The sequence below is a fragment of the Vipera ursinii genome (genome assembly GCF_947247035.1).
Source record: "Vipera ursinii genome assembly, chromosome: 2".
Taxonomy (NCBI): domain Eukaryota; kingdom Metazoa; phylum Chordata; class Lepidosauria; order Squamata; family Viperidae; genus Vipera; species Vipera ursinii.
The window spans coordinates 109533065-109559550 of record NC_139513.1 but is presented as its reverse complement, the minus strand read 5'-3'; the positions used below and the strand labels follow the sequence as shown (position 1 = coordinate 109559550).

Sequence of the window (26486 nt, the reverse complement as noted above, 5' to 3'; positions counted from 1 at the left end):
GTAAAAATGGAATTAGCTCTTAATTAGGATTAGGGCAAATGTATGATGATTTGTCTGTTGTACCTTGGGATCAGAAATAGTCAAAAAGATTACATACTTCCCTACATAGTTTGAAGGAAATTGTATACTTTATCACATGCTATATGGAAGTATGCTGGAAAATAATTTTCTTTTAATTACTATGGGCTGGCTTTGCTAGAATATATAATAATAATGGTGATGTATTAAGCTTGTATTCTGCCTAACTCAATGTCTCTGAGCAGCTGACAACAAACACATTACAATAATACGAATTTTTAAAAAGCATAAAAAAGTAAGGAGTCTCACTCTCCCTTGTCTAAGGCTTCTGTAAAGAGCCAAGTCTTCATGGCTCTTCTAAATAATAGTAGAGTAGAAGCCATCGAGATTTTGGGATGAACCTAGTTCCAGAGTGCAGGTGCTGCTACAAAGAAGATGTGCTTCTACGGTCTGAAGAGATGAGATTCTTTAATATTAAAGGAACCTGAATGCACCAGTGTTGCAGGATTGAATCAGCTAGGTGGATGTTATGGGAGACAGCCCTATGCCATGTAGAATTGGCAACTAGTGCAGCTTATGAAGCAGAAGTACTACTACTTGGCTTACTGCAGGTACGCTGGACCAGTTCACGCCTCCAAGTGATCTTAAAAGGCAGCCTCATGTAGAGAGATGCCAGATGACTAGGGCACGGGTTGGCAACCCGCGGCTCTGGAGCCGGATGCGGCTCTTTGAGCCATCTCCTGCGGCTCCCAGCCGCCCGGTGCGCGTGCACCTCTTCGAACGGGCAGTGGTGCGCACGCACCTCGGAATGGGCAGCGGCGCCGCTTGTTGGGAAAGCTGCCGCGGCACGTTTGCGGACTGCCGAAAGCGGTAGCTCTCCAAACAGGCCGTCGCGCAACCGGGAACCGGTTCCATCACACATAAAAAAAATGGCAACTGCGCGCTTCCGCAAGAAAAAAATGTTTTGCGCATGCGCAAAACATTTTTTGCGCATGCACGTGCATGGATGCACGCACGCGGCTCCCACTTCTTTTTATGTGTGATGGAACCGGTTCCCAGTGGCTCTTTTCCTTTTTCAGGTTGCCGACCCCTGGACTAGGGCATGAGTTTTTAGTTGACTGATTTTACTTCTTTTACTTCTTTTACTTCTGTTTCAGTATTATCTGAAACTCTGTAGGCAACAGTAACAATAATTACAGTGCCTTATTTTATATCATGTTTATCGGCTTATTCTTTTTCCAAATAGTTTTAATACTTACAAATGGAAAGAATAAAAACTACAAAACATATAGGAGGGGGGAAAAACAAGTCTCAAAAAGAAAAAGGGATGGAAGGAAAGAAACTTTCCCCCTTCATCCAGGAAGTGAAAATAATTTTAATAGCTTATTATCATCTCTTAATACAATAGATATTGTCTTCTCCCCATAATTCATCACTTAGTTAAAAAGCAAAAAGCAAAAGCCCTTTCGTTTGTTCTTTATCAGCAAAAGTCCAGTAAGAGAACCAAATATAATATATTTTTAATCTTGATTGAATAAGCCAACTCTGTAATCCTTCCCCAAATTTTAAGTCTTAGTTTTTAACCCCTTCAAATATAGACCCAAAGCTTGTTTTGTATTTGTATTTTCTTTTAAGCCAAGAATATGCCACAACTTTAAAAACCTGAGTTAAATTTGTCCTTTAAAAATCACTTGTCATAAAGTACTTTAAGATTTTAACAAACCACCAGTACTATGGATCTAGTAAGAACAAGTTACTCAAACCACTTTTCTGGCTTAATAATTGTTCATCTTCTTTAAACAGTGAATCATCCATCAGTTTCTTTATATTTCCATATTCTGCTTGTCTTATTTAAATCCAGTCATGAAGATGTCTATAGCTATAGTCAGATTAGTTGAATTAACTGCTAAAGTTGTATTTCAATGCTTGGTATAAAGATCAAGATTTTAACAACTTGTTAATACCTGCTTGTAAGGTTTAAGAAATGTTTGTTGAGAATGGATAAATCTTTATCATATACAAACGTTCATTTAAAAAAATCAGGTTTCTTTAATGCATGTATTTTGCAAAGCTGGAATTAGGGTGGAAAAATCAAGCTTAGTTTCATTATCCAATATTTAAATGTTAGGAATAGAATATTTTTCTTTTTTACACCTTTATTTTGATACTGATCTAATTCATTGTTTCTACAGAGTTGTACTTCATTAATCTGTACCAGAAATGGATATTAGAGCGTAATTACTAGAGGGAAGTAATCAGCGATAAGCTCTGCTTCAAGGTAATATTTCTGTCTTTCTTTTTGCATTGGAAGGTTTGGCTTGCTGATTGTGTATATCTTAGGCTTTTTAGTGTTGATAGAATATGTTCAGTCTTTTATCAGAGAAAGTACATTTGAAAATAAGCTTTAGTTGCACAAGAATTTCCTGTTCCAAAAATATTTCGCTATGTCATTTTTATAAAGTTTTATGGTTCTAATCTATTAACTGTTCAGAGTCATCTAGATAATGAGAAGAGTGGTATAAAAATTTGATAAATAATGTGATGATTAGGGTTAATCAAAAAGGAACTATTTACCAAATAACAGTTTGGTATTGTGAAAGATGCTGAAAGATAAGTGAAACTTCTGGTGTAGTCTTTCTTAACATTTAACCCCGGAGAGCCCTTAGTTATGTGATTTTGGGCTAGTGGTGGTGGAAGCATAGGATGAGCACATTTGTAGTCAACATGCCGTGTTGTAGGTGCATATTTTGTTTGAAGTTATATGATGTTCATTCGAGGCTGGAGTAGTATGGTAAATCAAAGATGGTATATAAAGATATTGATGTAGTTGAGCTTTATAGGCTCCAGTGACTATGGCCAGTGATGAAGAATGAATGAAGTTGTAACTTGAGTGTTTTGAAATTACATACTACTCATCCCCTTTATAAATAAATGCTGCTCAAGTTTGTGGCAAATCTATTTTCAACTTATTTTTGTTTTTAAAAAATCATGTTGGGGTACTTGTTAGGCACAAAGAGAGATAGGTGGTGACCAGAGGAGACATGTGGCCTATCTATCCCTGTTTTAGATGGTTAAAACAAATTAAATTCAGGTTTCAACTTATATAAATTAGACTTTAGAGAAGTGGCTTTTTGCTCGTGTGATATGATATAGTTTCTGAAGCAAAACCATTGGATGACTCAGTGATTGTTGGTCCAATAGGCAGGGTAGCCACAGGGACTGAGAGGAAAAAGGGAGGTGGGTGGGGGGCAGATGAAGTGCACACTGTAGTCATAAATATGAGCTGTTTGTCAATTTTGATCGTGTCATCGTGGGGTCACTGCAATAGTCATAACTTCAAGGACTGGTCATTCTACCATTCATTCAGCACCATCATAAATTGAATGGTTGCTGAATGATTTAAGCAAAGACTACTTATATCTCCATCCAAGTCATCTTCTAGACTCTCTACGTCAGGGGTGTCAAACTGCCAGCCCACGGATGCATCACACTAAAACCACGTCTACCCCATTGCTGGCAATGGGAAAAAAGTTGTTATACATTGCGTCATATGACATTGTGAGTTTGACACCCGTGCTCTACATTGACTGCTTGCAATGTTCAAATCAGGCAGGTCCAGCTCATGGCCAGTGGGTGGCATGCAGCCCTGGAAAGCTAGTAATCAGGCTCCACAAGATCATAAAAATATTTAAAAATAAAGGAAGTTATTTATATACATTAATTATATTATATATATTTATATGTAGCCCAATACAATTCCTCTCCAATTAATGTGGCCTAGAGTTGGATACCCATAGTTTAAATCAATAGCGTGAATTAACCAATAGGAATATTTGAAATTTGGGGAGCATATTAAGGGCATATTCACTAAGTGACTGCCATAGTGGTCAGACTACAGTAGTACAGTTACTTGCTACCACTATGTTTAGAAATCTAGAATGCTTATTAGCATATCAGCTTTCTTCTGCTTTATTTTTCCTATGCAGTGGATACACTTTTAAATAAAGTACATCCACTGTTGTTTAGCAACTACAGCACCTCCGTTAGCAACTATTTGCAAATATGGCAATAAAGTATTAATTTTGCTATACAAGGCAACCTTTATCTGAATGAGATGGCAGCAATTAGCAATTTTTGCAGCATCTCCCTCAGTCACATGTTCATTTAGTAACCATTTTGCTTAATGATGTGGTTGTTGCAATGGAACTTAGTCACTAACTGAAGAATAGGTATACTGGCTATATCTCCCTAGCATTTTTATTTTTGTATTGTGTTTTTTGTACATGCAAGGCTGAAGGATATTGCTTTGAAAAAAAGATGTTTAAGCTAGTATTTTGCTTTGCATTATGCTAGCGTCCAATTTTAATTTTATTTTTTACCAAATCTTAATCTAATCATGCATTCGTGGAGTCTGCCAAGTGCCAAGGCACATAGTATATCGCTATCACATAGTTATCACTTTCTTAGTTTATTCCAAAATTCTTTTTTAGCATCCTGAACTAGGGACTTGACTTCGACAAAGTTTAATTAAAATAGCTAATGGGAATAAATTTGTACTCTTATTTGCTTGATCTCTTTCTTAGTTGCTAATGCTTAACTGGTCAAAAACTTAATATATTCATCTGGGCTCAAATACAATGCTTTGGAAATATTTTCTTTTAACTTCTTGGGCTGAATTATCAGAGGTTTAATGTAAAAGTTGCATAATATACAGTAAATCAGGATTCTTGTGTTTATTTGTTCATGTCTGCAAATACTTTAGCAGTAAAGGTAGTCCTCAGCTTACAACAGTACGTTTAATGATAGTACAACGTTACAACAGTGCTGCAAAAAGTGACGTGACAGTTTTTCACACAACACTTGTAATCTCACCGTGTTCACATGATCAGAATTCAGACACTTGGCAACTGACTCATATTTATGACAGTTGCACTGTCCCCAGATCATGTGATCAGCTTTTGTGACCTTCTCACAAGCAAAGTCAACGGGAAAGCCAGAACCACTTAACACCATGTCACTAACTTTAACAACTAGTACAAGTAGTGTTTCATTTAACTGTGGCAAGAAAAGACATAAAATGGAGCAAAATACACTTAACTGTCTCACTTAGCAACAGAAATCTTGGGCTTAATTGTAGTTGTAAGTCAAGGATTAAGTAGCACATCATCTTGTCTCATTTTTTTCTTATAGTGCAACATGCTGGAATTGGGTATGTGTAGTTTAACAAAGAGAAGGGTGAGGGGTGACATGATAGCAGTGTTCCAATATCTCAGGGGCTGCCACAAAGAAGAGGGAGTCAAGCTGTTCTCCAGGGCAGCTGAGGGCAGGACAAGAAGCAACGGATGGAAACTAGTCAAGGAGAGAAGCAACCTAGAACTAAGGAGAAACTTCCTGACAGTTAGAACAATTAACCAGTGGAACAACCTGCCTCCAGAAGCTGTGAATGCTCCAACACTGGAGGTTTTTAAGAAGAGACTGGACAGCCATTTGTCTGAAATGGTATAGGGTTTCCTGCCTGAGCAGGGGGTTGGATTACATGACCTCCAAGGTCCCTTCCAACTTACTATTATTATTATATCACAATAGAATACCTATCTGTTTGTGTATATTTCTGGGTAGTATAATTATTTAGATGCTCTAGTTCAGTCATATTTGGTGACAGTTTATAGTATGACCAGGTAAATTCTGGTGCTCAGTTGATTCGTCCTCCTGTGCTGTCGCTGCATTTAATAGCACTGTAGTAAGGACAGAGAAAATAGATGACTCACATGATAGACAAGTTCCCAGCATCCCCTTGTTAATAACATGGCAAGTATAAGGGAGTAGGAGTTATTCTGAAGGCATCTTTGCAAGCTAGTATTTCTGAGCCATTTATCTATTTTGTTGCTTCCAGTGGTAGTTCCATCAGGGAACTGAAAGTATGTCACAAGGGTGGAGGGAGGGGACCTCTAGAATCTGGAACCAGATCTTTATAGTGTCAACAATTTATAGTTTTTCTTCAACTGGAAGTCAGGGCTATTTGGTCATGTGGCATTGTATGCAACAATGTCTTATTTACTGAATATTGGTCTGTAGTTCTCAGCATTATACTTTACTGTTTCTTAATTCTTTTACAAGTATCATGCAAGCCTGTTAGTAAAATGGAAATTTATGTTTTAAAATCGAGTCTACAAAATTAATCACTTCTTTTTGGCAGAAATTAAGAATTCTTTCCCTGTGGATCTTTTCATTTTATTGTTAATGTCATAGCGGTATTCTCTTTGACACATCTATTGAGTTTTCCTTCTTCTGTTTTGAATAGTTCCTGTTGTTTTTTATTTATTGACTCATTCTTCGCTTTTTTTCTGTTACGAGATATATATATTTTTTGCCCTGACTTGACTCTGCTGATTCATCTTTATCTTGAAACAATCCTCATATTTTGTATTGTCTCTTAGTACTCCATGCATTTCTGTCCCTCCTCCCAGGAAACCCTGAGTTTAAGAATGAGATAATTATTTGTACATACTTGTCTAATCCTGCCATCAGATTGGTAATTAATTTTTACAAGCCAGGAATAGGTATAATGGAGTGACATACAGAAGTTGAAGAAAGGACATATGCATTAAATAAATATAAGTTGCTACCATGAAAAGGCAAAATAATTGAACAATATTTAGCTGATATGTTTAACTTAAATTATATTTTGGTTAACTCAAAAGTATGCAGATACAACTTGGTAATATGTTCTTTAAGCAGTTAATGACATCTATTGATAATCAAAATGAACTTTTAAAATTTGCTCTAAAGAAAATACAGGGAGTGCAGAATTATTAGGCAAATGAGTATTTTGACCACATCATCCTCTTTATGCATGTTGTCTTACTCCAAGCTGTATAGGCTCGAAAGCCTACTACCAATTAAGCATATTAGGTGATGTGCATCTCTGTAATGAGAAGGGGTGTGGTCTAATGACATCAACACCCTGTATCAGGTGTGCATAATTATTAGGCAACTTCCTTTCCTTTGGCAAAATGGGTCAAAAGAAGGACTTGACAGGCTCAGAAAAGTCAAAAATAGTGAGATATCTTGCAGAGGGATGCAGCACTCTTAAAATTGCAAAGCTTCTGAAGCGTGATCATCGAACAATCAAGCGTTTCATTCAAAATAGTCAACAGGGTCACAAGAAGCGTGTGGAGAAACCAAGGCGCAAAATAACTGCCCATGAACTGAGAAAAGTCAAGCGTGCAGCTGCCAAGATGCCACTTGCCACCAGTTTGGCCATATTTCAGAGCTGCAACATCACTGGAGTGCCCAAAAGCACAAGGTGTGCAATACTCAGAGACATGGCCAAGGTAAGAAAGGCTGAAAGACGACCACCACTGAACAAGACACACAAGCTGAAACGTCAAGACTGGGCCAAGAAATATCTCAAGACTGATTTTTCTAAGGTTTTATGGACTGATGAAATGAGAGTGAGTCTTGATGGGCCAGATGGATGGGCCCATGGCTGGATTGGTAAAGGGCAGAGAGCTCCAGTCCGACTCAGACGCCAGCAAGGTGGAGGTGGAGTACTGGTTTGGGCTGGTATCATCAAAGATGAGCTTGTGGGGCCTTTTCGGGTTGAGGATGGAGTCAAGCTCAACTCCCAGTCCTACTGCCAGTTTCTGGAAGACACCTTCTTCAAGCAGTGGTACAGGAAGAAGTCTGCATCCTTCATGAAAAACATGATTTTCATGCAGGACAATGCTCCATCACACGCGTCCAAGTACTCCACAGCGTGGCTGGCAAGAAAGGGTATAAAAGAAGGAAATCTAATGACATGGCCTCCTTGTTCACCTGATCTGAACCCCATTGAGAACCTGTGGTCCATCATCAAATGTGAGATTTACAAGGAGGGAAAACAGTACACCTCTCTGAACAATGTCTGGGAGGCTGTGGTTGCTGCTGCACGCAATGTTGATGGTGAACAGATCAAAACACTGACAGAATCCATGGATGGCAGGCTTTTGAGTGTCCTTGCAAAGAAAGGTGGCTATATTGGTCACTGATTTGTTTTTGTTATGTTTTTGAATGTCAGAAATGTATATTTGTGAATGTTGAGATGTTATATTGGTTTCACTGGTAAAAATAAATAATTGAAATGGGTATATATTTGTTTTTTGTTAAGTTGCCTAATAATTATGCACAGTAATAGTCACCTGCACACACAGATATCCCCCTAAAATAGCTATAACTAAAAACAAACTAAAAACTACTTCCAAAAATATTCAGCTTTGATATTAATGAGTTTTTGGGGTTCATTGAGAACATGGTTGTTGTTCAATAATAAAATTAATCCTCAAAAATACAACTTGCCTAATAATTCTGCACTCCCTGTATTTCCCTACAATAATTAAATTATTGAAATAATTCTGATAATTTAACATAAAACTGTTGATATGCATCAGTCTCACTTGATGTAAATTGTAAATGTTATGTGGCTATATCTGTGCAGTTAACCCACTTGCAGATTAAAATTGATAATTTTACAGAGTATATCACGATCAAGTTACCAGGATAGTAGTATATAATTCTGCTTGTTTAGTCAACAGCTCCTCTCCCTACTTATCGCAGTCTGTAACAATACATATTTTGGTATATGAAATGCCTACTTAGATGTAGGCATTCAGCTTTTTAACGTATTATACTTAGTCATTTGTTATTGTCATTGGGAGAACTATAAAAGCTTATATGACTTTACAAAATTTAAAACAGGGAAAACTAATTCACACCATAGAAGATTTTCAGAGCTAAATTCATGTATACATAGTCTTCTCTTAATGAGCCTAATTGTGACTCTGCTGCTAAACAGGAAATCATGTGACAAGATTAATCAGTTTCACACCTTTAAGTCTGCCTGATAGCCACTCTCCCACTCTTTGGAACACTTGAATATCTGTTTACTGTCTTAATCTAAAGCAGTGCAATCACATTGTACCTGGGAGCCATGACTATGCTATGTAAATAGCTATAGTACTCTTGAAATCTTTTTCTCTCTAATCTCTCCACTTTGCAAAGGGGTTGGGGAGGGGATAAAAACAAATAATTTCTATAGATAATCTTTGCTTTGCTAGACTTTCCTGCTGTCAGTATAATCACAGGCTCTCAAAGTTTAAAAGAGCCAGTGGCTTACTCTCTTGAAATCTCTTCTCTAGTCTGCTTTACAATAGGAGTGGGGAGAATCCTTTGTTTGATCCTTTCTCATTGCTGGCACAATTACATTGCTTTAGATCAGACATGTCAAACACAAGGCCCGGGGGCCAGATCTGGCCCGCGAAGTGGTTTCATGTGGCCCGCGAAGCCATCCTGGAAACAGTGAGGGAACGGCCCCCACTGCCTTGGCCCTGGCCCAGAGACCCTCCTTCTGCCAGAGACCCTCAGATCTGTCCCACTCCTGTCCAGGCCCCCATAGGCACCCTTGATGCCAACGATGTAGAGCTGGCCATGCCCACCCAGTAGGCCATACGCACTCTAGCCATGCCCACCCAGTAGGCCATGCCCACCTTGGCCATACCCACCCGGCCCCCTAAGGGCAACCGCAATGCTGATGCGGCCCTCGATGAAATTGAGTTTGACACCCCTGCTTTAGATGCATAGAAGAGCAAATTTTATTGAAATTTCTTTTTCTTCAATATCTGTGCTCTGCAGGGGTGGATGGAATAGCAGGCGATTTTCGTAGAGAATCTCACTTTTACTTGATCCTCCCTCCCCCCTTGCAGAACAGAGAGATTGGAAAATGAGTAAGCTGTTTGCTCTTCTACACATTGAAAGCATTGTGATCATGCTTAGAGTGGGAAAAGGTCCTGCCAAGGAGAGATTGTCTACAGAAATTGCTTGCTTTTTCTCTTCTCCCCCCCCCCCCCGCACCAAGCAGAGAGATTGAAGAGAAAGAGATTTCAGGAGAGTAGGCTGTTTTCATAGTTGCTGCAGCTCCCAGTCCCAGGCTGCCACTGCGATTTTCTGAGGGACTGAAGGTTGTAAATGAGTTGTAAAGTTATTTTTTCATTACTATCCTAAGTTCAAGCAGTTATTGAATGAATAGTCAGTAAGGCAGGACTACCTGTAAATATCTTTTAAGTTAAGAAATTCTGCATGATTGTTCTTCTACCAAACAGTTCCCACAAGCAGAGAACTTCACCAGATTTGAAAATTGTGGCATTGCTTTCAAAGTAATATTACTGTTTCGATAAGACATGGATACCTGAAATCTGATGAATTCTACCTAGATGTTTTAGGGACATATAGCCCATTTAGGCCTAGGCTGCCATACCGTATCATTTCAATCACAGTGCAATCAAACATGCTCCTCAAATTTTGTTGAAAGGAAAATAAAAAATATATAGTTTTCTTTTGGATTTTGTGAATTTGCAATTTATACATGCATATCAAATGTTTGAAGCCTTTTCTTGTTTAAAGTTTTCACTTTATTATGTAGCTGTTAATTATAATCTGGATGGGAAATCTCCAGAGTTGCTTTAAGGAGACTGCATTGGGCTGAGGCTTCATCTGTGCTGTAAAGAAGATTTGAAATAATTTAAAATCAAATCAAACCTTTGTAAGTATATTTTCAGAAGAATACTGTATGCATTTGGTTAAGATGGGCTTTTTGTTAAATAAAAAATGTCTCCATTATATATCTTTGTTAGGCATATATTACTGATCTTGGACATCTAAAGTTTGCAATTTTAAATTAATAAATAGTATTTGTAATTAATGGCTTTGTGGCTTACTGATGAAGACACTCACCTCCCATTTGGAAGGTTGAGAGTTCAATCCTAGTTATTGGCAAATGTTTATCTCTTAGGGCCCAAAGAAAAAATATCTGCTTGTGAACCCACATAGGTGTTAGGAAGCCAGTAAATGCTCAGCTCCACCCAGTTGCTGCAACCCTACCCCAAATTAAGGGACTACAGGGTCATAAAAACAAACAAAAACTATTCATAGTATTCTTTTAGGTTTTAAATTATTGAAATTTAATCATTTCTTTGGTTCTCATCCTATGTCTGCTTTAGTAATTTCTGTTTTGTCTCATTGTGTCTTGTGGAGGGGGGGTTGCCCCCTTTTTATAGGTATAGTTTAATTAGTAATTCAGAAGTTTATGATTAGGAAGTCAATTGTGAAATAAGAAGTGCATAAAAGCAAATGCACTCAAATTTTTACTAAATATAAACCTTTATTATAATCTTTAGCCCAGCGAATACCGAGATACATTTAAATTAAATAAACATGGTTGAATCTCAATATGAATGAACACTATAGCATCCGTCTTAATTGTTTGTAACCTAGATGGTATTCATGAGTGATATAAGTAATAAATTAAGGCACCTAGAAATAATTATTTAATAATAGAATGGAATAATAGAATTATCTGTTATCTGTAAAGCTGTGAACTATAGTGTGATGTGAGGTTCATTTAAGATTCTAGTTCAGGGGTGTCAAACTCAATTTCATTGAGGGCCGCATCAGCATTGCGGTTAAGCTTGAGGGGCTGGGTGGGAGTAGCCAGGGTGGGCGTGGCCTACTGGTTGGGCGTGGCTGGAGTGTGTGTGACCTACTGGGTGGGCATGGCCAGCTCTACATTGTTCGCGTCAATGGTGCCTATGGGCCTGGGCAGGACTGGGACAAATCTGAGGGTCTCTGGCAGAAGGAAATGGGACTGGCGCAAGTGCCAAGGCATGGTCCACTGGAGGAGCCTTACTGTTCCTTTCAGGCCATGTGGGGGGGGAAGGCTGGACGGTGATGCGGAGGTCAAATGCCCAGCCTAGCCCTCAAGCACCCGCAGCACTAAGCCCACCCCCACTTCCCCAAGGGGGTGCCCAGCTGCTGTGCTTGCTCTCCTTAGCCAGGTTGCTCATGATGGGTATGAGGGCAACATCAAGAGCAGGCCCACTTCCTCTCCATGTGAGGAGACCTGGCTTTGTATCCAAAGCTTCTTTAGCAATAGGATGGGAGACCACCCAGGTTAGGCAAGGAGGAGGGGGCAAGGGGATGGTGAAAGGGCAGCAGGGAAGGACTAAGGCAGGACTTCCCTCAGACCCTCCCTCTCCTTCCTTCCTTCCTTCCTTCCTTCCTTCCTTCCTTCCTTCCTTCCTTCCTTCCTTAGAACAGAGTGATGGGAAAATATTTGAGATGAGGGAGGGAGAAAAACAGGCAAGAAATGCAGCTGGGGAAGTGTCATCCTTCATGAGGAATGAAGAAATGTACCATCGCCTGGAAGTGGCCAGCACATGGCCTTCTCCTCACAGCGCCGAGAGGCTGAGCTGGGTGGCACAAATCTGAAGAGAAGCACAACACTGCCCAGCCCCTAGCCTTCCCAAAGTAGGAAGGGCCATGTGCTGGTCACTTCCAGGCGATGTTGCATTTCTTCATTCCTCACAAAGGGTGATACCTCCCTAGCGTGCACCCAGGGGGTGGGGTTGATGCGGCAGGGGCCGGTCCCTCACTGTTTCTAGATGGTCTTGTGGAGCTAAGACTGAATGTATTTCAGCATAGATGACCACCACAAAATTGTACATTGGCTCCTGGCCGGCCTGGGCCGGAGCCTAGGCAGTGGGGGCCGTTCCCTCACTGCTTCCAGGATGTCTTCGCGGGCCACATGAAACCACTTCGCGGGCCGGATCTGGCCCCCGGGCCTTGTGTTTGACATGTCTGTTCTAGTTAAATACCAAAGCTGTATATTGGGTCATGCTTTTATGGAACATACTGATCCAACATTGAGTGTTTGCTGGAAAAAGTATGTGAAACTTTAATTTAGTAACTGGTTTGCATTAATAGCTGTAAAACATGATCTTGATTAGTACTTATCTCTTCCCCATCACCCATTTCCCAGCTTAAGAAGTTTATATGTTACTTGAGATGCTGAATTTCTCTTGCATGTGCTTTTTTTTTACTAGAGCTGGCAGGAGGTATAGGTATCTTCATAGATTAATTATTCACGTGCATTTGTAGGAAGCTTTTCAGCCAACTATAATGACACAGTTCTGCTCCTATAATATGCTATGCTGAAACAAGACAAATTAGTTATGTTTTAATATTATCTTAGAACAATTGATCGGTGGAGCAACTTAAAGTTGTGAATGCTCCAACACTGGAAGTTTTTAAGAACAGATTGAACAACCATTTGTCTGAAATGGTATGCAGGCATGTCAAACTCGCAACGTCGTGTGATGTTGCGCAATGTATCGCAACTTTTTCCCCATTGCTGGCAATGGGGTGGGCGTGGTGTCGGTGTGATGCATCCGGCCCACGGGCCAGCAGTTTGACATGCCTGGTATTGGGTTTCCAGCCTGAGCAGGGAATTGGACTAGATGACCTCCAGTAGGTCCCTTCCAACTCTGTTATTCTGTTAATATGATAGTACAGTTTGGTTTTTGGTGATGCTTTTGTTTTGTTTTATAATGCTGAAATTGAGGAGACTTTTGAAAGATGTGTTGTATTTTTAATCATTCCTCTTAAAAAAGGAGAGTTTTGTTTACTGTCTATTAAACCTATAGTACAGCGTTAAGGTGTTTTTCAACCAAAGATGTTGGGAAATTGTGCATCATTTTTGTGGATGGAGTGTTTGCTATAAACCATAGTTAAACAAATCTAGTCATTACGCTTTACTTCCAAGTAAGCATATTTGACTGTATTTTGTAAACTCAATTGTCAGCTTTAGGAAGGGAGTCTTGTAATAAAATCTGTTATTAGAACCCATGATGGCTTCAAGTAATAGTTTTGCTTGCTTCCATGTGTTCACAGATATGTTACTGATTATCTTTTCCAGGATCTTCCCAGGTATTGATGTCAGGCAGATAGGTCTGTAGTTTCCTGGGTCCATTTTATTCCCCCCACCCCTTTTTTAAAAAAATGGGAACCACATCAGCTCTTTTCCAGTCTTCTGGAGTTCCCAGTGCTTCAGGATATTTGAAAGATATTGTTTGGTGGTTTTGGGATCATGTCTGCCAGCTCCTTCAGAACTCTGGATGTAAATCCATTTGGTCCTGGTGATTTGAAGTTGCCTAGAATAGGCAGGTGTTATTTTACCATTTTTTTTGCCTATTTTAAGATGTATTCCTAATCTGTTTTTGTTAGATTGGTCTATTTTTCCCTTTTGCCTGAAGACAAATGCATTAAGCAGTTCTACTTTCTCCATGCTGTCGTCACTTTCTTCCTTGCTTTTTTTTCTTGTTTTTTTACATGTTGAAACTTTTATTATTATTTTTTGACATTAGTTTCAAGTCTTACTTCGTTCTGACTCTTAGTTTTCCTGACTTCACCTTTGCAAGTTCTGGCATTTTGTTGGTATTCTTCCTAAGTTATGTGCCCCTCTTTCCATTTTTTATACTTATCCCTTTTGTCTTTCAGTTTATAGAGAGTTGTTTATGCAAGCCTGCTGGTTTCTTCTTGGTTCTCTTATTTTTCTTTTTCAGGGGTATGGTGCTGGACTGGGCTTTTATAATCTCCTTTTTCAGAGTTTCCCAAGCATCTTCACTTATTTATTCCTTTAAGATTTTCATCCATGGAATCCTTCCCATTCTCTCTCAGAGTTGTTGAAATCAGCTCTCTAAAACACTAGTTTGATTTTGTTTTATTGCTTGTGTCTACATTATATTGAATTCCAATACGACATCACTCTCCCCCAAAATTTCTGCAACTTCAACTTTCCATATCATTTCATCTCTGTTAGTAAGAATAAAGTCCAGTATAGCTGCCCCTCTAGTTCTCTCTTCTACCTTTTAGGTGACATGATTTAGTTTTAATTATTGCTAGTAACCAATTACTGGTTAAGTTTTGAAAGTAGTATCCCAAGAAGACAGTAAAGGCCCAACAATATAGCAAAACATTTAAAATAGGTATGTGTAAGTTGTAGCTAGCAGACACAGAATTCTGAACTGCGAACTTGAATATCCTTGGTAATTTTTTCTATTTTTATGGCACCCTCTCCTGGATGTGTTCTATACTCCAGTGCTTTGTAAGAAGAGTATACAGTGCAGTTTCTTATGGTTCAAAATATTGTTGGGGTGGGGAGTGGGGCGGTTGGATGCCAGACTAAACCATAGGAAAGAGAAAAAAGGCTCCTAGTGCTATCAAATTTAACTTCATAATTTTAGCTTTGCAGAATTTTTCCCCCAGCTTTTAAAACATGACTAGTAGGACTCATAACAACATAATGAATAACATGGCTAATGAATAAAAATCAATAAAAACTAGCAGTGCCAGAAATGTATCCCTAAAAGCAATGTCCTGAAAAGTATGTTTGTATAATATATTTAAATTTTATTAACATCTATTAAGTAGCTTAGAATATTGAAAATAGAAAGAAAAATAAAATATTCTATCAATGTTAATTGTAATTTAGGATGGCAATATTACAAGCATTGAATTGTTTAGTTTTCTCATCAAAAGTTGAGTATAACATTTAAAAAACCCCACTATAGCTCTTATCAAAATAATTGTTATATAGTAACATATATAATCTAAAAGGGATGTGGTGGCTCAGTGGGTTAGGATGCTGAGCTTGTCAATCAGAAGGTCGGCAGTTTGGCGGGTCAAATCCCGAGTGCCGTGTAACAGAGTGAGTGCCTGTTACTGTCCCAGCTTCTGCCAACCTAGCAGTTCAAAAGCACGTAAAAATGCAAGTAGAAAAATAGAGACCACTACGGTAGGAAGGTAACAGCGTTCCATGCGCCTTTGGCGTCTAGTCATGCTGGCCACATGACCACGGAGACGTCCTCGGACAAGCGCTGGCTCTTCGGCTTTGAAACGGAGATGAGCACTGGCCCCTAGAGTCGGAAACAGCTAGCACGCATGTGCAGGGGAACCTTTACCTTTATATAATCTCAATCCGGTTACTTATTAAAGTCTTCTTTGAATTGTTACTTTGTGTGAATGTGTGTATATTTAATAGTATCCCTATTAATAAAAGCAAAAATGAATAGATCGAACAAATTAATTACCAAAAAAGAAAAGGAAAACAACAATAAAAAGAATTATTTGATTTCTGACTTTCCTCAGATGTTTCTGACATCTTCTGATTTTGCAGTATTTATAGACATTTCAATCCCCCAGAAGCCAGATTGTAAGTGACTATATTTGGCATGCTCTGTGATGTGTTGCATATGTGGGAAGCATTCCTTGCTTGGACTTAATTAAACTTCTGTTATCTAGTTTAGTTTAGTTTAGTTTAGTTTTATTTAATTTATATACCGCCCTTCTCCTTGGTGGGGACTCAGGGCGGTTCACAGGGCATATATAAAAAAGACAATACAAAAATTAAAAAAAGATTAAACCCATGCCCAGTTAAAAACAATCTATACATACACTGAAAATTTTGCCATTACTGCATATTGTCTAAGCTTAAATTCTCACTCAAGTATTACTGAACTTGTCTTTCTTGCAGTGTTGAATAAAATTTGTCCTCCCTTGAGCATATATCTCACTAAATTATGTTTTTTTAATTTTTTCTGAAATTTTCCCAGTAGAAAGATTGTGGTTTTATTTCAATTTTAAATTGCAACAATTTCTATATTTTAGCATATATCTCATGCAGTAGTGTACAAAAGACTCAGGTCACCACCATTAGATCAGGTGCTTGGCAACCAGCATGTATTTGTGTCTCAGGGTCATGAAATCACCATTTGCCACCTTCCCTTCCAGCTTCCAGCAAACAAAGTCAATGAGAGAAGCTGGAATTGCTTAATCACTGTGTGATTCACTTAACAACTGCAGTGAGTTGCTTAGCAACTGTGACAAGGAAGATTGTAAAATGACTCACTTAACTACCCCCTTTTCTTAGCAATGAAAATTCTAGTTCCAATCGTGGTTCTAGGTTGAGGCTGTACTACTACTCACATTCAACTAGACAGTCTTTCTTTCCTTTAGTCTTTTGGACTAATGTAGAACTTTTCCATCTTCTGATTTTGGTGGAATAAAAATCAAAAAAATCTTCCAGTCATAAATGGTGGATTGAATTCTGATTGTACATAATTGTGTGCTTCTCTATATTCCAATTTATTCTCTTACTTTCATCTCATTCTTGGCTTTATCAAGATTTTGAATATCTCTTCTGCTATATTGTTGTTAGTTGCGAAGTTGTTTCTGACCCAACACGACCCCATGGACAACGTTCCTCCAGTCCTTCCATCTTCTGGAGTCCATTTAGGCTCACACCTACTGCTTCAGTGACTCCATCCAGCCACCTCATTCTCTGTCGTCCCCTTCTTCTCTTGCCCTCAATCTTTCCCAGCATTAGGCTCTTCTCCAGTAAGTCCTTCCTTCTTATTAAGGTGGCCAAAGTATTTGAGTTTCAACTTCAGGATCTGGCCTTCTAAAGAGCAGTCAGGGTTGATCTCCTCTAGGACTGACCGGTTTGATCGCCTTGCAGTCCAAGGGACTCGCAGGAGTCTTCTCCAGCACCAGAGTTCAAAGGCCTCAATTCTTTGGCGCTCAGCCTTTCTTATGGTCCAACTTTCACAGCCATACATTGCAACTGGAAAGACCATAGCCTTGACTATACGCACTTTTGTTGGCAGGGTGATGTCTCTGCTTTTTAGTGTGCTGTCTAGGTTTGCCATGGCTTTTTAATTTCTTGGCTGCAGTCCCCGTCTGCGGTGATCTTGGAACCTAGGAAACTAAAATCTGTCACTATCTGGGATATTATCACATTTAGTTTTATGATATGTGCATATAGTACATCACACATTCAAATCCCTTTCCACACTTTCAAATCATAACTCAAAATGTTAAATATTAAAGTGATCTAGAATTTTGCAATATTACACTCAATACTTTCATCTCATTCTTGAGTATGAATTTCAAGACAAACGTGTATCCATTATGTTACCTTATCTAGTTTAAGTTTATTTGAAATCAAAATACGTTTTGTCTGCAGCATTTTCTTTATACAATCTATAAAGTGATAAGACTTTTTCTTGACAAATCAGTGCTGACTTGTGGTTATCTTAACATTATTTGCAAGATGTCAGAGTCAATAGCTTTATGACTTTTTAGAATTTTCTGTTTTAACACACTGATTGGTTTGTAGCAAGAGTGGGGGGAATCAGTTTTGAAGATAGGCCCTCTATTGAGGATTTGCCTTTCATGTTCTCCAGGATTTCTCAAAGATAATAAGGGTATATGTCTAGATAGTAATCAAGTTCTTTTGGTATCCTTGATGCATTTTAATTTGTACCAATGGAACAAAATATTTGTAGCTCAGAGTAGTGCTCTCTGAGCTTGGTTGTTTTCTTGCAGGTGTTGCATTATCCTACTTGGTAACATCAGTGTTGTGAAATATTGCTTGCAGAAATGTTTGTACAAGAAAAAGTAAAACAGAGTGATTCTATTAGAAAATATATGCATAACTAAGTCAACATAACCTAGTATAACCCAGTATAGGTATCTTGGTTCTATTTGTTTTATCTGCAATGCAATGGCTGGTAGCCAGCAGGCTATTTGTTCTTTTAGCTGGCTATTTATAACAACCTCTTACAACAATCTCACTGTTCAATTAGGATCGTGGTCTTGAAATTACAATGAAATTTTTTGTTTGAGCAGCAAGTAATGGCATTCCCAGTGAATGTTTGATTTTAATGGAAACACTGAAATATATTTGATATTTGAGAGTCTTTTTCTACAATACACACGAAGATGATAATATTTACTTACTTTTACATTACCAAGTTGTTGTGACATTTCTGTGGTGGTGTATATATGGTAAATATTCCAATGCAGAATTTCATTTTTATTTTAGTACAAAATTACAAAGCAATAAGTGAGTGCTTCCCAAATTTTTTCCTAGTTACCCGGAACTGATTATTAGAAGTTCCTTTTTACTCAATATATGTAAAACACGTTAATTCAATTTAAATATGACTGGGTAATGGATTTGTATGTGATTTTTGAAAGAACTATTTTATGCAGAGTTTGGATAATTTACCCAGGTTTGGGAAGCTTACAGGAAACATTCAAAAGGAAATAATGTATAAGGAAGTGAAGCATGTTTCAACAAACAATGAAGGCTACTGCTAAGCTTGTAAGCCGCCCTGAGTCTTCGGAGAAGGGCGGGATATAAATGGAATAAAAAATAAAAAGTAAAATAAAACAACAGCCCACACAAATAGCAAATGAAATAATATTAAATCCGCATACCAACTGAAATGACATCACTTTATTCTTTAAATTGCTCAAAATAAACAATATGCCCCTCAACAAAATGCTTTATAAAAGCATACAGTAAATATGTACTGAGAGCTATTCAGCTACAAATCACTTTTGATCCTTCACACGCAAACACACACATACAGATAAATATTTGACTATTTATATTTTTATTGTCAATGAAGTCTTGTCTTTTTTAAATTACATTTTAACCTCTTGTGTTCAGTCAAAAAGGGTTCTAGTCTCTGCCCACATGTTTAAAATCAAGATAATGGTAGTAAAGAGGAAAAGAGCATGAGAATGAGCATGGAAAGGAAAACATCCTTAACCAAATCATCATTTTTTTAAAAAAAATATTAGCATTGACTGGATGTAAAGCATTAATGCAAAGACACGTTAATGGATATTCTCATAATGGCTGCCGTGCCTTGAGAAACATGACCAAACACTCTTGATCAAGAGTAACCTGAGCTTGCTGCACATCAATCTCCTATGCCCACTTAGATAATTTCTAGTATGACGGTGCATACATTTTCAGAATACTGGATTGCAGATCACTATAGTTTTTGTTTTCTAAAAATGCCTTTAGATATATGTGGAATGTGGGATGAGTGGCGTGGTGACCTATAGGTGAAGATGCTCACCTCACACTCAGGAGGCTAAGAGTTAAATCCTAGGCAGCAGATGGATGTTTAGGGCGCAAAGAATAAATAATGGCTGCAAGCTCTGCCTGGGTGTCAAGAAGGTCATCCAGCCAATAAATGCTCAGCACCTTTCAGTCACCCCCGACTCCATCCTGATAAAAAGTATTACAGGATTGTAAAAAGAAAAAAAATGTGGAATTTAGGATATACACAATACAACTGATGCCTCTACTTTTTTTTGCTTTTCTTTTTTGTAGAGTATATCATTCTACTGTTAAAACAATATTTCTAACTTGGTGAAATGTTAGAAAGAATCTTAGGTTCAGATATGTTTCTGAAAGGGACATTCTAGGAGAAAGAGGAAGAACGAAGGTTAAGGATATAGTAATAATATCTCTGGAGAAAACAGCCAGGATTTAACTTTTTGATGGACCTTTATAAGTGTCATGCCATCAGCCATCTGCTTAACATTCCCATACTCTTTAGAAGAAAAGTGAATGTTCTCTTTTTATTGAAAACCAGAGCAGTTTTCTAACATTAATATTTTTTGTGACAAGTTCTAAGTGATAGGCATACTTAACATCCTTGGTGACTGAATTGCACTCAGCCACATTATTGCTTAATATTAGAGCCAGTGTTTCTGACAACTATCAACCACTCATCTGTTTTCCCATTTTTCCCAGGCCTTTGGCAAAGGGGTTATAGAAGTCACATTTTCGTTATTCCTATCTACATTTGTTTTCTCTGCTAACATTGTTTATTTTGTGTGCTTTTTATATTGTTCGTTGTTTTAAAATGTGTTAACATATACAATTAATGAATGAATTTGCTTTGCAGAGTGACTGGTACAGAATGCAATGGGATCGATAGCATGTCTGCAGAGAGTGGCCCTGGGACAAGACTGAGAAATTTGCCAGTAATGGGAGATGGACTAGAAGCTACACAAATGTCTACAACACAGGCACAGACGCAACCCCAACAAGGCAATGCTGTAGCCATTAATCCACCTCCACCTGAGACGTCAAATCCTAGTAAACCCAAGCGCATGACCAACCAACTACAGTACCTACTCAAAGTGGTGCTCAAGACGCTATGGAAACATCAGTTTTCATGGCCTTTCCAGCATCCTGTGGATGCTGTCAAGCTAAACCTCCCTGTAAGTATACCTAATGTGTGTGTGGGGGGGGGGAAATTTAAATGTAAGTGATTTTTTTAAAACGTGTGGACAGCAAACGAAGAATGGCTTTGTTTTGGAAGATAGAACAACCACAAACTATAAATATGCTGTTTTATCAGGAAGAAAAAGCAATATATGTGTTACATTTTCCTCAGAGTTCCTGAGAAATTGAAAACTATCAAAAACATGCTGTGGGCTTCATTTTAAAAATATGAATATGAAGCAAAAGAGATCATAGTAAAATAAGCATAGTAATATAGATAGATTATATTAGTTGCCATAATAGGGACAGAAAGTAAATGAAAAAGTGTTATACACATAGCCAATAGATTGGATTTCATAGAGTTGGAAAAACAGTGCTTTTAGACATAACCAATTTATATGCAATTCCCCAGTTCTTTGGCCTTGTCTGTTTGATTTAGAAACATAATTTCTTGAGTAGAAGTTGTCTCATTCTGCATTCTGAATGAACAGTATTAAATAAATATTTATTAATTTTAATTTAATTTAAATTAGACTTATATACCGCCCTTCTCCAATAGGACTAAGGGCGGTTCACAAGGTTTTTTAAAAACAATACAACAAATTACAAAAATTAAAAACAATTAAAATGATTACACTAACCTTGAACTAAAAACCCAATTACAATTAAAATACAGTTAAAACCCCAGTTAATACTCAGTCCAGGCAAGAAAGCTTGAAGAGCCAAGTCTTCAGGTCCCGGCGGAATGAGCGAAGATCAGGGGCAGTCCTAAGCTCTACGGGCAGCTGGTTCCAAAGGGCCAGCGCACCCACAGAGAAGGCCCTCCCCCTGGGTATTGTCCGCCGGCAATCTTTTACCGGTGGTACCCTGAGAAGACCCTGTGGGAGCGTACAGGACGAAGGGAGCTTGATGCTGGCAGCAGGTGTTCCCTCAGATATCCCGGACCCAAGCCATTTAGGGCTTTATAGGTCATCACCAGCACCTTGAATCTCACCCGGAGGGCAACCGGAAGCCAATGCAGCTCACGGAGAAGAGGTATTACACGGGAGTATCGGGAAACTCCCATCACAACCCGCTTGGCTGCATTCTGCACCAGCTGAAGCCTCCGAGTGGTCCTCAAGGGCAGCCCCATGTAGAGAGCGTTGCAGTAGTCCAATTGGGAGGTCACGAGCGCATGAGTGACTGTGCGCAGGGCATCTCGGTCCAAGTAGGGCCGCAACTGGCGTACCAGGCGAACCTGGGCAAAGGCCCCCCTAGTCACGGCTCCTATGTGGTCTTCAAAACTGAGCCGCGAATCCAGGAGGACGCCCAAGTTGCGAGCCCTATCAATGGGGGGTAACACCTCACCCCCCATCATTAAAGATGGAATGGACTGGTTAGTCCAAGATGCCGGTGTGCACAGCCACTCAGTCTTGGCAGGATTGAGACGCGTGTTTCCCCCCATCCAGACCTGGACTGCCTCCAGGCAACGGGACATCACGGAGAGGCCATCACTGGGTTGGTTCGGGGTGGAGAAAAAGTTGGGTATCATCAGCGTACTGATGATACCCCACCCCGAAACCACGAATGATCTTGCCCAGTGGCTTCATATAGATGTTGAACAGGAGGGGAGAGAGAACCGACCCCTGAGGAAGTCCACAAATGAGAGGCCTCGGGGCAGACCTCTGCCCTCTCATCAACACCGATTGCGAGCAGCCCAGGAGATAGGAGGAGAACCACTGCAAGATAGTGCCTCCCACTCCCAACCCCCTGAGACGCCACAGTAGGATACCATGGTTGATGGTATCAAAAGCCGCTGAGAGATCTAATAGAACTAGGACAGAGGAGCAACCCCTGTCCCGAGCCCGCCAGAGATCATTCACCAGCGTGACCAATGCCGTCTCCGTGCTGTACCCGGGTCTGAAACCCGATTGGTACGGGTCCAGATAATCAGTTTCCTCCAGGAACAGAGGAAGCTGATGCGCCACCACACTCTCAACAACCTTCGCCAGGAAGCGAAGGTTGGAGACAGGACGATAGTTGTTTAAAATCGCTGGGTCCAGGGCAGGCTTCTTGAGAAGGGGCCTCACCACTGCCTCCTTCAAAGCGGCGGGGAAGACACCCTCACTCAAAGAGGCAGATATTACTGCCTGGAACCAGCTTCGTGTCTCCTCGCGAGCCGCATAAATTAGCCAAGAGGGACACGGGTCCAATAAACAGGTGGTGGAACTCAGCCTCCCCATAATCCTGTCCACATCATCAGGGGAAACAGGATCAAACTCAGTCCAGATAACATGCTCAAGACTGTCCGATTCCTCCACATCAGACTCTGCCGAGTCCAAACCGGCCCGTATCTGAGCGATTTTGTCCGTCAGATGATGACTAAACTCCTTGGCCCGCCCCTGCAAGGGCTCCTCTCTCACCTCCTGATTAAGGAGGGAGCGAGTCAACCTAAACAGGGCAGCCGGGCGATTATCTGTGGACGCGATGAGGGCGGCGAAGTAATTAGCCTTCGCCATCCTCATCGCAGCAAGATAAGACCTTATGAAGGTTCTTAACTGCAATCAGTCAGATTTGGAATGGCTGGACCTCCAACCGCTCTCTAGACACCGTCTCCGATGCTTCATCTCCCGGAGCTCCACAGAAAACCATGGAGCCCAACGGGATCTGCGCCGGGTCAGGGGTCGCAAGGGTACAACATAGTTGAGTGCCTCAGTGGCCGCCCTTTCCCAGGCATCAACCAAGGCATCAACTGGGCTGTGAGTGAGGGCGATGGGTATAGACCCAAGCGCCATCTGGAACCGTTCTGGGTCCATTAGGCGCCTGGGATGGAACCATCTGGTCGGCTCCGCAGCCCAGCGGCGGGGGTTGGCATAACGGAAGACCAGCCGCAGGAGATAATGGTCGGACCATGACAGGGGAACAATAACCGGTGAACCCCCTCCCAGATCCTCCAACCACTTTCCAGACAGGAATACCAGGTCGAGAGTGTGCCCCCCCACAAGAGTCGGGCCTTGAATTACGTGGGTCAGGTCCATGGCCGTCATGGAAGCCATGAACTCCTGGGCTAACTCCGACGACCCTCCCACGGAAGGCAGGTTGAAGTCACCCAGCACTATAAGCCTGTGGAACTCCACCGCCAACCCTGAGAGGGTGTCGAGCAGCTCGGGCAGGGCTGTTGCCACACAGCTGGGCGCCAGGTATGTAAGCAACAAGCCCATCTGAACCCGGGGGCCACATCTCAGGAGGAGGGTCTCCCGCCAATCTGGACAATGGTGGTCTCCCGCGGACATAGAGTCTCCCTAATAATCACCTCCACCCCTACCCTGAGCCCATGGCCGGTGTAGCACACAGAAACCTGGGGGGCATAACTCAGTCAGAGGGACCTTTTTCAGCCAACCCCTTTTGAGAGTGAAACGGCTGCCTGCTTGAGGGTTTCCGTGTCCCTCTTGCTTTGTCAGTTTAATAACACAGGAGATCACATAACAACTATAACTTGGAGTGCCGAGATTGCAGTTATTGAGTGAAGCAGTCACATGGTTCTTGCTTAATAACCGCTTCACTCAATGACCAGAGATTTTGGTCTTAAAATATAGTTGTAAATTGAGGATGATCTGTGCTTGCTTCTCAGTCATGAAGTAATTTGCATCAACAACTCATCACAGATGAAAAATATTGTTTTAACTTTTTATTTTTTTGAAAATATATTGCAACATGAAGGAATTTTTATTTGCCACTTTTATTTTCCCTTAGGATTATTATAAAATTATTAAAACTCCTATGGACATGGGAACAATAAGGAAACGCTTGGAGAATAACTACTACTGGAATGCTCAAGAATGTATCCAGGACTTTAATACAATGTTTACAAATTGTTACATCTATAATAAGGTTAGTTTTCTCATAAAGTGGATTTCAAACAACGTATCACCTATATATTTCCAACTTCAGATTTCAGTTGTTTAGTGTGTGCGTATTTATTAAATTTAAATACATTTATTAAAATACATTTATTCAGATTTATTAAATTAAAGCTGAAATGGTGTATGTAGCTCCTCTTTCTCCCCGCATTTTCTCCAGCAGCAATCATTTGAACTATATTGGGCTAACCGTGTGTAACTGGCCTCTTATCACCTAAATAAATAATTGAATTTTGTAGTGAGCTTTGTGGTTAAGAATGGATTTAAATCTGGGTGTCCTGGTTACTCTTTTCCTTCTTTCCTTCCTTGGTAAAACAGTGTATTTACCTCAGCTGTGAATATTGTTTTTTCTCTCTCTCAAAAGGCTGTAGTATCTCAGGGATAACCTGTTGGACTGAAGTGAGAAAATTTGTGTTTTTCTGTCTTTAACAACCTTGAATGTACCTTCCCTGTTGAGAGCAGGCTACAGGAAGGAAACAATTTTTTTTTGCCTGATATTTGATACAGTCTCTTCCAGAGGTGGTCTGAAATTGGTGACAGGTGCATGAATGTAGCAAAAGGTTCTTATGTTAAACCCAGGGTGACAGATTACGTACTTCCTAGTTTACATAAATATAATTCATTTTAAAATTCAAACTTGTATTTGGACAAAGCCGAAGAATTCCTCTCATATCATTACTGGTGTGCTTAAGAGTTCCGCTGGCTGTGGTACTTTATGTGTGTAGTTTTATTATTCTGAGTATTTTTAAAACAATAAGTTTTCCTTAATACTTAAGGACTACCTTTCAGGCGTATAGCATTAATATGCCGTCATACTGATGAAAAATAGTAAATAATGCTTCCAAATTTTGGATTTCACACCATTTTCCTGAAAAAGCCCATTAGGAATGCATATTTTACAAGCCTTATAGTAGAATGGAAATGGTTTGAAACTTTTCACGATTCCTGAATCGTTATTTTGTCATACTTAAAATGCGGTGGTCCCGAGTATTACATCAGGAAAGCTATCAGTCAAGGGCAGGGGTAGGCAACCTCGGCTCTTTTATGACTCGTGAACTTCAACTCCCAGAATTCCTGAGTCAGCATAGCTGACTCAGAAATTCTGGGAGTTGAAGACCACAAGTCATAAAAGAGCCGAGGTTGCCTACCCCTGGTCAAGGGCATCAGTTTTCTTTGTGAGTGGGGATGATCATCCAGAAGACCGTAGTTTTCTCCTTGCAAAAATTAATACAAAGAAAGAGTGACATATAACCAAGAAACAAGGAATTTGTTGAATGGCTAGTTTTTCGTGTTTTTTTTTAAAGCCTCATATCTATTTTTTTTCATAAGCTGTTCATGAATGTATCAACCACAATTTTTCATATTTAGAGATAAGTTTATAAGGAGAAAAGGTGCTGTGAGGTCTGTAGCTTTTAAATTTCTATCCTGAACACAGTTACATTTGACAACAACACGAAAAGCCTTAGTAATTTAGTTGTGCAAGTTGTCTGTCTCTCACTCTGTCACACGGTAATATCTCTCTCTTAGTAATGCAACCATAAGATAGAATAAATGTATAGAGCTTTATGTTGAATGGTCCTCCTCTATAGATAGCTGAAATGGTT

At 39.7% G+C, this 26486-nt stretch overlaps 1 protein-coding gene across 2 annotated transcripts in view; it reads left to right on the top strand.

Annotated features, from left to right (window-relative positions):
- The window catches only part of BRD4 (bromodomain containing 4), a 93154-nt gene that overhangs the window by 21331 nt on the left and 45337 nt on the right, over nt 1–26486 (top strand). For both annotated transcript variants that reach the window (XM_083357064.1, XM_083357065.1), the window contains exons 2-4: nt 2211–2296; nt 20661–20979; nt 24716–24853. In XM_083357064.1, the coding sequence (XP_083213190.1) occupies nt 20695–20979; nt 24716–24853 (423 nt within the window). In that variant the 5' untranslated portion in view covers nt 2211–2296; nt 20661–20694. The remainder of the gene's footprint in view (nt 1–2210; nt 2297–20660; nt 20980–24715; nt 24854–26486) is intronic.